The sequence below is a fragment of the Leucoraja erinacea genome, chromosome 7 (assembly GCF_028641065.1).
Source record: "Leucoraja erinacea ecotype New England chromosome 7, Leri_hhj_1, whole genome shotgun sequence".
NCBI lineage: Eukaryota > Metazoa > Chordata > Chondrichthyes > Rajiformes > Rajidae > Leucoraja > Leucoraja erinaceus.
This window is the reverse complement of record NC_073383.1, coordinates 34,140,034-34,154,095: the sequence shown is the minus strand read 5'-3', so window position 1 is coordinate 34,154,095 and position 14,062 is coordinate 34,140,034. Positions and strand designations below refer to the sequence as shown.

The window sequence follows — 14,062 nt, the reverse complement described above, 5'->3', positions numbered from 1 at the left end:
TTATCCTCGAGTGGTCCTTCCTTCTCCCCGTTTGCTTTCTTGTTTTTAACGTAGATATAAAAATGCCTTGTGATTTTCTTTAATCTGACTCGCCAAAGCCATTTTGTGGGCCCTTTTGGCCCTTCTAATCATCCGCTCAATTTCATTCTCCGTTGCTTCATATTCCTCAGAGGCCCTGTCTGATTTCATAAACCTTACGTACACGTCCTTTTTCTTGTTGTTTACAACCTTAATTTTAAATCTTTTTGATCATCCAAGGTTCCTTTACTTTGCCATCATTGACCACTCCTCTTTACTGAAACGTGTCAGCCCTGAACTTTGATTTACTGACTTTTAAAACGACTCCCACATGTCAGATGTGGACTTGCACCCAATACATTTTGACCTGTCTAAACCTTTGGTACAGAGTAAGTCCCTGTCAATTTTGGGGAAGTTAGTCACCCACTTAAACAAGCTTGTTGCTTTGGCATCTTTCAGTAATCTGTCTACGTATTTGTTCCTCTATCTCTTGCTGGCTATGGGGAGACCTTAAGTACAATCCCATTAAAGTGCTTATACCTTCCTCATTTTTGAGCTCTACTAGCAGACGAACCCTCCAGTACATCCTCTCCGAGTGTTACCCCGACATTCTCTCTCATTAGTAGAACAACTATTCCACCTATTTTCCTTCTCTCTCCATTCGGTCTGAAATATCAAAATCCTGTATCATTGATCTGCCAGTCGTGTCCCTCTTGCAACCACGTTTCCGCAGCGGCCACAACTTCCTAGACCTAAACACCGATCCAGACTTCAAGTTCATCATCTTTCCCCAGAATACTCCTTGCATTGAAATAAACACTCCAGCTTCACCATATTCCTTCACCTCTCCCTGCCTGTCCTTCCTTTGGGACTGTAGACACAAGCAACTGCAGAAGCTGCTTTACAAAAAAAAAGTACAAAGTGCTGGAGTAGCTCAGCAGGTCAGGCAGCATCTCTGGAGAACATAGATAGCTTCAGGTTGGCACTCTTCTCGGAAGGGTCCCGACCCGAAAAGTGACCTCTCCATGTTCTTCAGAGATGCTGCCTGACCTTACTGGTCCTATAACCTCTAACTTCCCATCACTCCTTCCAATTGCTGACCTACTACTCCGGTTCCCACTACCCTGCCCCGTTTCAACTTTCATATTTCTAAAATGTCATTTGCTGTTTCAACTACATACAATCTGACCTCACTAAACCATCTTACTTTTAAAATCTACTGATGAATGGAGCCATTCATGCTCTGATACTTTGAAACATTATGCCACCATAAATCCCATTGGAAAGGTGGTACAACGTCTTCCCATTAACATATATAACATTTAACATATAACAATTACAGCACTGAATCAGGCCATCTCGGCCCTTCTAGTCCATGCCGAACACTTACTCTCCCCTAGTCCCATCTACCTGCACTCAGACGATAACCCTCCATTTCTTTCCCGTCCATATAACTACCCAATTTATTTTTAAATGATAAAATCGAACCTGCCTCCACCACCTTCACTGGAAGCTCATTCCACACAGCTACCACTCTCTGAGTAAAGAAGTTCCCCCTCATGTTACCCCTAAACTTCTGTCCCTTAATTCTCAAGTCATGTCCTCTTGTTTGAATCTTCCCTACTCTCAGTGGGAAAAGCTTATCCACGTCAACTCTGGCTATCCTTCTCATAATTTTAAAGCCCTATCAAGTCCCCCCCTTAACCTTCTGTGCTCCAAAGAATAAAGACCTAACTTGTTCAACCTTTCTCTGTAACTTAGTTGCTGAAACCCAGGCAACATTCTAGTAAATCTCCTCTGTACTCTCTCTATTTTGTTGACATCCTTCCTATAATTAGGCGACCAAAATTGTACACCATACTCCAGAATTGGCCTCACCAATGCCTTGTGCAATTTTAACATTACATCCCAACTTCTATACTCAATGCTCTGATTTATAAAGGTCAGCACACCAAAAGCTTTCTTTACCACCCTATCTACACGAGATTCCACCTTCAGGGAACTGTGCACAGTTATTCCTAGATCCCTCTGTTCAACTGCATTCCTCAATTCACTACCATTTACCATGTACGTCCTATTTTGATTTGTCCTGCCAAGATGTAGCACCTCACACTTATCAGCATTAAACTCCATCTGCCATCTTTCAGCCCACTCTTCCAAATGGCATAAATCTCCCTGTAGACATTGAAAATCTACTTCATTATCCACAACACCACCTATCTTAGTATCATCTGCATACTTACTAATCCAATTTACCACACCATCATCCAGATCATTGATGTACACGACAAACAACAGTGGACCGAACACAGATCCCTGTGGCACCCCACTAGTCACTGGCCTCCAACCTGACAAACAGCCATCCACCATTACTCTCTGGCATCTCCCATTCAGCCACTGTTGAATCAATCTTGCTACTCCACCATTAATACCCAACAATTGAACCTTCTTAACCAACCAACCATGAGGAACCTTGTCAATCTTAAACTAACTACCCTGCATAATCCTAACTACAACCCTACCCAGCACGAACTAATATAGTTTTTACGTACTTTTGGTTTTTGCACAACCATGACCTAGTTTATTTAGAATAACTGATCCTTTGTTCTTGTGGCTGTCTCTAATGTGCCTGTAAAGCTGCGACGAGCAAAAACTCAATTGTTCATATCCAGGGCATATGACAAATAAACGCACAAGACTCGATGGGCTGATAGTTAGCCGTCTCCTGTGCTGTAACAATTCTGAGACTATACCAGCATTACTTCCAACCATACTTCCCAATAACCGTGGACAAATCTAGGAGTGAAATGCTCCATTTACCTCCTTCCAATTAGCTCGCTAGGATCAATTGCTGTCAACAATTAGGCTCTGTAGTCCAAGTTCTCGCCAACCAACAGTCCACAATTTATACTAAATCCATGATTATATTCTCTCCACACTGCACCCCACCTACAAATTAAGGCTAACATGTAGTGACCATTTAACTTATCAATCCATGGAACAAGAAAAGCTACAGATGCTGGGAACCAAAAATAAAAGCGGAAAATGCTGGAAACACTCAGCAAGTCCTGTCATATCTGGCTAAGAGAACTTGAAACTCCCAACTCTGTTTCTCTTCCCACAGATGTGGCTTGACCAGCTGATTAATATTTCCAACATTGGTTTTCATTTAACCAACCGACCTGGTGTCTTTAGGATGTGGGAAAAAACAAAACTCCGGACACCTGTGGAAACCCGCGCGTTCATAAGAAGAACATGCAAGCTTCACCCAGACAACAATGGAGTTTGGAGGCATTGTGCACAAGAGTCGTGTCATCACGTTGGAGATGTACAGGACAATCATGAGATTGCACTGGGAAAACTGCTTGCATTTCTGGGATTGGAGAGTTGTGTGGGTAGAATGGGTAATCTGAGATTGGAACAAAGAAGGCTGTGGGTGACTTTATAAATGTCTATAAAATCTTGAGGACATAGATAAGATGGACGGACACAGTCCTTTTCCCAGGGTAGGGGAGTCCAAAACTAAAGTGAATGAGTTTTAGATGACGGGAAAAATTCAAAAAGGACTTCAGGGGCAAATATTTCAATCAACGTTTAGTGTTCAGTTCAGTTTAGTTGTGGGCGGCGCGACCGACGTCGCAGCGGCCTCTGCAGTCTGTCTGTGTATTTTTTATTTTTTTGTCCTGTTGAGGGTTTAGTTTGTAGTGGGTTTTTAAATGTGTATATGTGGGGGGTGGGTGGGGGAAACTTTTAAATCTCTTCCCTGCATGGAGACCCGACCTTTTCCCTGTCGGGTCTCCGTTGCCGTTGGGGCCTAGCGCCGTGGAGCGGCCTCCAACCGGAACGACCTGGAGGCTCAAGTCACGGAGCCTGTGGAGCTGTGGACCTACCTCCGTGGAGCTGCGGACCTACCTCCGTGGAGCTGCGGAGCTGCGGACCTACCTCCGTGGAGCTGGCCAGTTTCGGAGCGTGGAGAGCTGCGGTGGCGCGCTGCCGCGACCCGACTCCGGTGGATGGTGACACCGGGAGCTCGCGGGTCCCCGGTGGGAGACTGCTTTGCGGGGCAACGGCAACTTCTCCCGCTCGAATTGCGGGGTTCAGAGTGACCTGGAGCGGGGCCTCACATTGCCCGGCACGGCTTTGATTTGCCGCGGACTTGCTAACTGCCCGCCGGGGGCTCCAACATCAAGACCCGGGGCAGGGCCTTGCGTCGCCCGGCGTGGCTTTGGGTGGCCGCGGACTTGCTGGCGCTCGCCGGGGGCTTTGACCTCGACTTCGGGAAAGGAATGGAGAGCAGGGGAGAGACAAGACTTTGCCTTCCATAACAGTGAGGAGGAGACTCACTGTGATGGATGTTTGTGTGAATTGTGTTGGGTGTGTGTCTTGGTTCTTTTCTTGTATGACTGCAGAAACCAAATTTTGTTTGAACCTCATGTGAGGTTCAAATGACAAATAAACGGTATTGTATTGTATTGATTGTCATGTGTACCAAGGTACAGTTAAAAGATTTTTGTCGCGTGCTATCCAGTCAGCGGAACTACAATACATAATTACAAATAAGTAATTTACAGTATATAGATACATGATAAGGGAATAACGTTTAGTGGGAGGAAATGCCAGTAAAGTCCAATCATAGATAGCCCGAGGGTCACCAAAGAGGTAGCTAGTAGTTCAGGACTGCTCTCTAGTTATGGTAGGATATTTCAGTTGCCTGTTAACAGCTGGGTAGAAAATGTCCCTAAATGTGGAGGTGTTCGTTTTCCCACTTTTGCACAATGGCTATATGGAACAAGCTGCCAGAAGAACATACACAGGCAGATACAGTACCCTAAATAATGTTTGGAACAAAGACCCATTATTTATTTATTTGCCTCTGTATTCCACAATTTGAGATTTGTAATAGAAAAAAAAAAATCACATGTGGTTAAAGTGCACATTGTCAGATTTTATTAAAGGGTATTTTCATACATTTTGGTTTCACCATGTAGAAATTACAGCTGTGTTTATACATAGTCCCCCCCATTTCAGGGCACCATAATGTTTGGGACACATGGCTTCACAGGCTTTGTAATGGCTCCTTAATGCAGGTATAAGGGAGCTCTCAGCACCTAGTCTTTCCTCCAGTCTTTCCATCACCTTTGGAAATTTTTATTGCTGTTTATCAACACGAGGACCAAAGTTGTACCAATGAAAGCCAAAGAAGCCATTATGAGACTGAGAAACACAAATAAAACTGTCAAAGACATCAGCCAAACCTTCGGCTTACCAAAATCAACTGTTTGGAACAACATTAAGAAGAAAGAGAGCACTGGTGAACTTACTAATCGCAAAGGGACTGGCAGGCCAAGGAAGACCTCCACAGCTGATGACAGAAGAATTCTCTCCATAATAAAGAAAAATCCCCAAACACCTGTCAGACAGACCAGAAACACTCTTCAAGAGTCGGGTGTTGATTTGTCAATAACCACTGTCCGCAGAAGACTTTATGGCCAGGGCATGTATGGCTGCTGAAGGTACTAGCTCACTTATCTTCATTGATGATACAACTGCTGATGGTAGTAGCAGAATTAATTCTGAAGTATATACACACATCCTATCTGCTCAAGTTCAAACAAACGCCCCAAAATTCATTGGCTGGCAGGCGGTTCATTCTACAGCAAGACAACGATCCCAAACATACTGTGAAAGCATCAAAAGAGTTTTTCAAAGCTAAAAAATGCTTTGGGTCATTCTTGAGTCGCCAAGTCAATCACCTGATCTGAACCCAATTGAGCATGCCTTTTATACGCTGAAGAGAAAACTGAAGAGGACTAACCCCCAAAAGAAGCATGCTAAAGATGGCTACAATACAGGCCTGGGAGAGCATCACCAGAGAAGATACCCAGCAACTGGTGATGTCCAAGAATCTCAGACTTCAAGCAGTCATTGCATGCAAAGGACATGCAACAAAATACTAAACAGGACTACTTTCATTTACATGACATTGCTGTGCCCCAAACATTATGGTGCCCTGAAATGAGGGGGGGGGGGGGGGGTCTATGTATAAACACTGCTGTAATTTCTATATGGTGAAACCAAAATGTATAAAAATATGGCCTTTATTAAAATCTGACAACGTGCACTTCAACCACATGTGATTTTTTATATTACAAATCTCAAATTGTGGACCATTATGGCACCCAATCTTGTCATTCTCTTTTCTATAATGGCAGATTTAATCATACTTTCCTTTCTTCTGATCTTTAACATTTTGCACTTTCAAATGTTTCTCATCATCTTGTCTTAAAGATATTTCACAAATGAACCACGTTGGATGTAAAGTGTTACGTTTTAAAATCTGCCAAATTATATCAAGCGCTTCATTTGTCAATTTCACCAATGTCTGGATGATCTGGAATGTACCATCTGCATGAATAGTGGAATCATTGCTTACACAGAGGAATTAAACAATGTTAACGAAAAACAAAATCATTTTTTTTATACTGCCTGAAATTTGTGGATTGCTTTACTGTTAACAAGATAAAATAATTTAAACCATTCCAAATCATTCACTTTAGCTCCAATAAACATTCGAGCACCACTCTCCAGGTGGATTTGGACAGTAACTTAAAAATCTATTATCAAACTTTGCCAGTCTTGATCACATTTAAAAATGACTGTCCATTGACTGCAACATTTTACTTACTGAAAAAAAAGCTTTCTCACCTTGTATTGATATTCCCCGATGTTGATTTGGCGCAAGATTCCCTCCACATGGGTCGACCTAAAAGGTTGTGGTAATAGTGACAAGTTAATAACAACAATCCTAGTTTACATACTATTTGTATCCAGAATTCCAGGTAAATTGAACAAATTTGCAGATGATACAAAATGGATTACCTGCATAAGAATGGCTAAATAGTAAATCAATAGAACAATCATAGATAACATTTAATTTGAATTACTATAATTGGAAAGAAATGTATGGAAATCAAAAGTAGTTAATGGGATTGAAATAGACAAAAACAGAGGTGAAAGTGAAGTGGAATTTTGAGAAAACTTCACCCTTAATATATGGAGCAGAAATCAAAATCTCTAGAACATTCAACTGCCCAGCAAAATCAAGTGACTACAAGTCAGAGAAAGATTCTCCAACTTCAGGTAACTAACTACTCCACCCCCATCCCCCTGATCTTACTGCAAATAACCTGATCGTACTGCAAATGTCAGGCCTGCTATCCCAGAGATCAGTATGTTGCACCTTCAATACATTTCCTTCACACCAAAAACATCTTTCTTTAGATAACTAGACAAAAGTAATCAACAGTTTAATCAAAATTAGGTCTCCAAGGCTCTGCATAATCACAGAAAGTTATCTCTTTTCCTTTACATGGACCGTTGACATGAATGGCAAAATACTGTTTGTCTTCTTAACTGCATGCTAAAATTGCATGCTTGCATTCATCAACTGATATGCAAGGACACACAGTTCCATTGAACATCATTATTCCAATCTATTAATATACAGATAATAATCTGCATCCAGCCATTGTCAAACTATTGTGGATAATTTCACAATACTTTATCTGCCATGTATTAATTTTTTCCAAATCATACTGGAGCTTCTTGGATCCTATTTATTGTCTGCACCCCAACGCAATTTTGGTGTTTAAGAAGGAACTGCAGATGCTGGAAAATCAAAGGTACACAAAACTGCTGGAGAAACACGGCCCAAAACTCAGCGGGTGCAGCAGCATCTATGGAGCGAAGGAAATGCGCAACGTTTCGGGCCGAAACCCTTCTTCAGACTGATGGGGGGTTGGGGGGAGGTGGGGAGAAGAAAGGAAAAAGGAGGAGGGGCCCCGAGGGCTGAGGGAGAGGTAGGAAGGGGAGGAGACAGCAAGGGCTAACAAAATTGTGAGAATTCAATGTTAATGCCACCAGGATGCAGACTACCCAAGCGGAATACGAGGTGCTGTTCCTCCAATTTCCGGTGTTGCTCACTCTGAAGGGGAAATCATGCATGACTAATCTTTTGGAATTTTTTTAGGATTAGTAGAATGGATGAGGGAGAGCCAGTGGATGTGGTGTATCTGGACTTTCAAAAAGCCTTTGACAAGGTCCCACACAAGAGATTAGTGTGCAAAATTAGAGCACATGGTATTGGCGGTAGGGTATTGACATGGATAGAGAACTGGTTGGCAGAAAGGAAGAGTAGGAATTAACGGGTCCTTTTCAGAATGGCAGGCAGTGAGTAGTGGGGTGCCGTAAGGCTCGTTGCTGGGACCCCAGTTGTTTATAATATATATTAACGATTTAGACAAATGAATTAAATATAATATCTCCAAGTTTGCGGATGACACAAAGCTGGGTGGCAGTGTGAGCTGCGAGGAGGATGCTAAGAGGCTGCAGGGTGACTTGGGACAGGTTGGGCTTGTACATCAATCACTGAAAGTAAGCATGCAGGTATAGCAGGCAGTAAAAAAAAGGCATGTTGGCCTTCATTGCGAGAAGATTTGAGTTTAGGAGCAATGAGGTCCTACTGCAGTTGTACAGGGCCCTGGTGAGATCACATCTGGAGTATTGTGTGCAATTTTGGTCTCCAAATTTGAGGAAGGAAATTATTGCTATTGAGGGAGTGCAGCATAGGCTCACCAGGTTAATTCCCGGGATGGCGCGACTGACGTATGATGAAAGAATGAGTCGATTATATCATGATCATATTGAATTGCGGTGCTGGCTCAAAGGGTTGCAAGGCCTACTCCTGCATCTATTTTTTATGTTTCTAAATGATCTGCTGAAGGATCTTCAATCGGAAACTTTAACTGCTTCTGGTTTCATAGATGTTGCCTAATCTGCTGAGGTTTTCCAGCATTTTCTGTTTTTATTTCAGATTTCCAGCATCCGCATTTTGTTTTATTTTGATTTCCAAATTATGATCTTTATTTCTTGCCTCCTGCACATAACTAAGCTACTTTTAACATTTTACAAAATAATCAAACGTAAACCTTTCTCAGTGACAGTTACTAAAATAGCTGTGCTCACCTACTTCACCCAATCTGAGTGATAATGGATCATTTTCAAAGCTGCCTTGTTTTTCTTTGTATCCTGCCCAGTTGGTGCTGGCTGAACTGAAAACAGACAATATGCATGAAGCAGGTTGAGAAATATGGTGTAACATTAAAAATAATAATAGACGCATATTTAAGAAGAGTCTTCTGGTTAAATTGTACTTTTCAAATGTAAAGCTTTTCTTTATCTTAAAAACTAAATCAGGCAAACAGTTTTAGACAATGTACATTTTTCAATTAACAATCATATTCACGAATATTATTTTTTTTTTAAAGAAATTTCGATTCCAATATCTAATTATTTTGTGTTACTTAATCACACTTTGTTTTAAAGATCGTTACAATTCTATATCTATTTTTTACTGATACTCAGCATTTACAAGCAATTTTCTGATCAAAAGGCAGGCACCAAATTATTTAACTGATTGCAGTGGTGTAAACTAACATTGATCATTTTAGATGATTTTTCAATGTCATAATCCAACTGTGTCATTTTCCAGCCACAAAGATATGAAACACCGCTGAAATTATCCTCAAGTCTAATAAAGAAAAAACGAATAAAATCTTCTTACCTCCTGATGTTTCCTGCACCTGGTCAGGATTTTGTTAACTATTTTATTCCTTGTCGTCACATTACTACTGATTCTACCAGTTTCTACCTTGCATATTGGTACAAATCCCATTACTTGTAACCAAAAACGTTATACATACAATGCATTTATATGTCTGAACTGACCTTCAATCCCAAATACATTGATGAGTGAAGTTATAAACATTTTACAGGGAATATTTTTTTCTCCTGTCAACCATTCAATAATGGGAGTATTTTTATCAACACGAACATACAGTTTGATAAGTTTTAGTTGTGCTAAAGAAAAATAACCAGACAGCTAAAATTTATGGTTATGCTTGCATCATTTAATTAAAATATCAACCTTGATACAAAGTAGTTAATTGGCCAGGGAGTATCAAATCTGCTATGTTGATAAGGTTTTATTAAAGGATAAAATCTAAATCTACACAGTAAATGTGCATGTAAAGGGCAAGGACAGTAGGACAAGCTTATGCAAGGATATTTGAAAAACTGGACAATGACAAATCAGGATAAATGTGATGAATCAGATGTATTTCTTCACAGGATATGCATGCCACTAGTCAAGGCTGGGATATATCGTGCACACCTCCAAAGTTAAGTGGTTTTGGAGTTACACGTACTGACTAAAGGTACACAAATTCCTTCCCTTAAGGACACCAGTGAATCAAATGGGTTTTTAAATTGCACAATATTATCCAAAATTCTTCCACTTGTAGTCGAAATTGAACTCACTAACTAATCAGAGTTTCATATTCCTTCAATGCTTCAATTTTAAAATTGCAAGCTTTGTTTTCACATTACACCATGTCTCACTGCTGCCAATCTTTGGTTCACCTGAAATGCTGCAGCCATTAGAAAACTTTGCAGTCCTTTAGTTCTGGCCTTTTGATCACTCCTAATTTTAGTTGCAATTCCTCTCCTAAACATTCTGTTCTAATCTTTAAGAACAATAATTGAAATCTAATTCTTTAACCAAGTTTTTGGTCACCCATCCATTACTACTTCACGCCTTGGTTTCAAACTTTAAGACAAACATGCTTTGCTCCACGGCCTGTCTTGCACTCGTTATAGGCATAGCATAAAACTTGTTGTTACCATTGCAGATGAAAATAGTAATCATTGATACTAACACATGTGTTGTTTTGGAAGCAGAAATTGAGGGTTGCTCCTCAGACTTTTTCTCTAATCCTGCAGCTACTAGCCTCAGGAGGAGCTTATACTGTTCCTTCTCATTCTTCTCTGTGCTCTGCTGAAAGAATATAAAACAATATTTAAATTCTGAGCATTCCTCACCAATTCTCCTTTCCCAAAGTTCAGACACAAAAGTAGTGCATTACGGCACTATTGTATATTCGCAAATCAAGATCATCAGCACCAGACAATTCATCCATTGGGCTCATCTTTACTATAGCCAACATATGAATATTTCCAACTGAACAGTATGCTCATGGATGACCACCAAGCATAGGAACCAAGAACAGTTTGCTCTTCAAAGCAGGTGTTTTACAATGAAATGTTGTACCCTTACTGTCTTCAGATTGCAAATAACAAGATGGACCAAGAAGATTTGGGGCTCAATATTATACAGGTGTGGATATAGGTGGTTATAAGATGAAGGGCAACTATTGCTTTTTAGTTTACAGTATGCACCAATTGCACTGCCAGGGTCATGAAGTTAAGTATGCATGATGTGATCGAGGTTAGATGTCAGGAAGCATTTCTTTCCCAGAGGAAAGTAGAACTCTGGAACAACTGTTGATCTAATGCAGTGGATGATGATTCACTGAATTCCTTCAAGAATGAGCTGGACATGTTTCCTGGTGGGGTTGTCACATCACCTTGAACACAAAGTTGGTCCTTTGGATCTAGAGTGATCTACTAAAGTAATTAAGTAAAAGTTCCCAGATGCCTTTTCCAATTTGATTTTGATCTGGATCATTGCCCTTTTCCAGGTGATCGCATACATTTATCACCACATTTCAACGTTTATGAATCAGAAGAATCAATGGACTGGGTGTGGAAAGGGTGTGTGCAGAAAATCTAAAAACTCTTCTTCTATCCCCTGAACCCTAGCCTGAATTCAGTGCTGCACCTATCTTTTCTCGACCAGATTTATTTTAGCTTTCTTGATGAAGTCAGCAAATTCACAAGTTATTCGACAGTTCCAGTCCACTACACTATTAGTTGGGTTGTCTCTTCATAAAGGTGCTAATTGCTAAACACATTGCCATAAAAATCTTAACTGGAAAAAGGATGATGGCTAATCACTTTGCTGAACACCTCCATTCAGGCTGCAACTTTGAGCCTAGGTCTCTTGCATGGTTCCAATTTTTACAAATGTTATGCCAATAATAGCAATTTTTCAACATGGTAATTAAAAATCTGATGGCCCAAACTTTAGTCAACCAGCAGGAACTAATCAGTACTCCCATCTCCTAACATCAGATGGTGTTATTGGTCCTGATGCCACCTGGTGCAGCTCTTTAAAAAAAAAAACGTGTCCCACTATCATCACTGAGCACCATCATCATTCCATGATATCAAACCTTGAATATCAAGCCAGTCTGAGCAATACAGCATGGAAACAGACCCTTTAGCCTATCATGTCCATGCCATCTATCAAATATCTCATTATGTTAATTGCATTTACCTACACTTTTTCCACAACCTCCTAAACTTCAGAAATTCAAGTACCTGCCCAGATATATGCTGAGAGTATCTCAAGTTCAAGTTCAAATTTATTTGTCACATGCACCAATTAAGGTACAGTGAAATGAGTTACCATACAATCAAAAAGAGCACAATACACAATAGAATTTAACATAAACAACCGTCACAGGGGAATCAACATTCTTCACTGTGATGGAAGGCAATTGTGTTCAGTCAATCTTCCTCCTTTGTTCACCCGTGGTCGGGGCCATGAACCCTCCGTAGTCACTGCTTCGGATGGCGCGATGTACAATCCCTCTCGTCGGGATGATCAAAATTCCGACACGGATCGGTGCACACACTCACTTGCAGTTCCCGAATCCGCCACTTTCTTACCGGAGACCGCAGGACCTTTCATCGTAGAGCGGGCGATCTCTCGCCGGGGGTCACCGTAGAAGAGCTCTGACCGCCGGCCTGCAGCCAACAACATCTGGAAGCCGCGGTCTCCAGTAAGGAGGTGGCTAATTTGGGAGCTCCGCGTGCTCGACCTGTCCCGACGTTGGCCTTCCGACCATCCCGACCAGAGAGCTTGAACAATAGGCCATCCGTAGCAGTGACTATGATGGGTCAGGGCCCCGACCATGGGTGAACAAGGGAGGAGGAGGAGGACTGTCTGAACTGTATTGCCTTCCCCCACAGTGAAGAATGCTGTGGTGGATGCCTGTGTCGAATTATGTTGTGTATTATGTCCTTTTTTAATTGTAACGCTGCATGGTAAATTTCACTGCACCTAATGATGTATGTGGCAAATAAATTTGAACGTGAGCTTCATGATGTTATGGGACGCAGGCTGGTGGTCAGAGCACTTCTTCTGGCGATCCTTGGCAAGAATCGCCCCGCTCCGTGATGGAAAGTCCACGGCGCGCCCACAGATAGAGGCTCCGCAGACCTCGGCTTCACGATGTTATTGTCTGCAGGCCGGCGGTCGGAACAAGTCCGTCGCGCCTGCTTCTGAAGCTCTGGGCCGGTCTCTGGGAAAGGCCGCACCAAACCTGTTTTTAGGCCGCAAGGGGGGCAAAGATGTCACAAGGAAAAAAAGTCGCATCTCCGTCGAGGTAAGTGACTGAAGTGCCTTCATCTCCACTCACACAGTGTATGCCAACCAAACCTCTTCACCATAACAGAGATGTCAAAACTAGAGGAAAGTAGGTTTAGGACAAGGAGAAACATTTTCTAACTGTCTCTCATGCCCTTGCCTCTCATAATTCTGTTTACCTCTATCTGATCTCCTTCAGCATCATTTGCTCCAAGGAAAACAAATCCTGTCTATTCAGGCACTGCTCATAACTGCTGAGAATTGCCAAAAAAACCTGATATTGCTTCAGACCTATTATTTACCTGGTTCAGAGTGCCACACCTGACATCATTCCTGATTGGTGGTGGTGTCGATGGAAGGCTGCGGTGCTGTAGAGGAAAAGGCAGCAGCTCACTCGTTTCTCTAGAAGGTTCACAGAGTTTTCTGCCGGACAAAAACAGCACAATTGAAAACCATTCCCAATTGGCTTTCTGATGCTTTTCACATCTTATCTAGAAATACCATTCCATAATATTCCATCCAGAGCCAATGAAAAGATAGCCAACACAATGAAAGGTTGTGACTGATGACCCTAAGTTTGTATATACAGCCAGAGAAGCTGGCTAGAATTGGCCTTAGATCACAGCAAGAGAAATACGTTTCAGGTAGGAGAAA

General features: G+C 41.6%; 1 protein-coding gene across 1 annotated transcript in view; it reads right to left on the bottom strand.

The window, feature by feature from the left end:
- The window catches only part of LOC129698864 (sentrin-specific protease 2-like), a 48,794-nt gene that overhangs the window by 25,096 nt on the left and 9,636 nt on the right, over positions 1 to 14,062 (bottom strand). Inside the window, exons 6-9 of the mRNA XM_055638196.1 lie at positions 13,711 to 13,831; positions 10,794 to 10,912; positions 9,043 to 9,128; positions 6,724 to 6,781 (exon numbers count right to left, since the gene is read on the bottom strand). Coding sequence (XP_055494171.1) covers positions 6,724 to 6,781; positions 9,043 to 9,128; positions 10,794 to 10,912; positions 13,711 to 13,831 — 384 coding nt within the window. The remainder of the gene's footprint in view (positions 1 to 6,723; positions 6,782 to 9,042; positions 9,129 to 10,793; positions 10,913 to 13,710; positions 13,832 to 14,062) is intronic.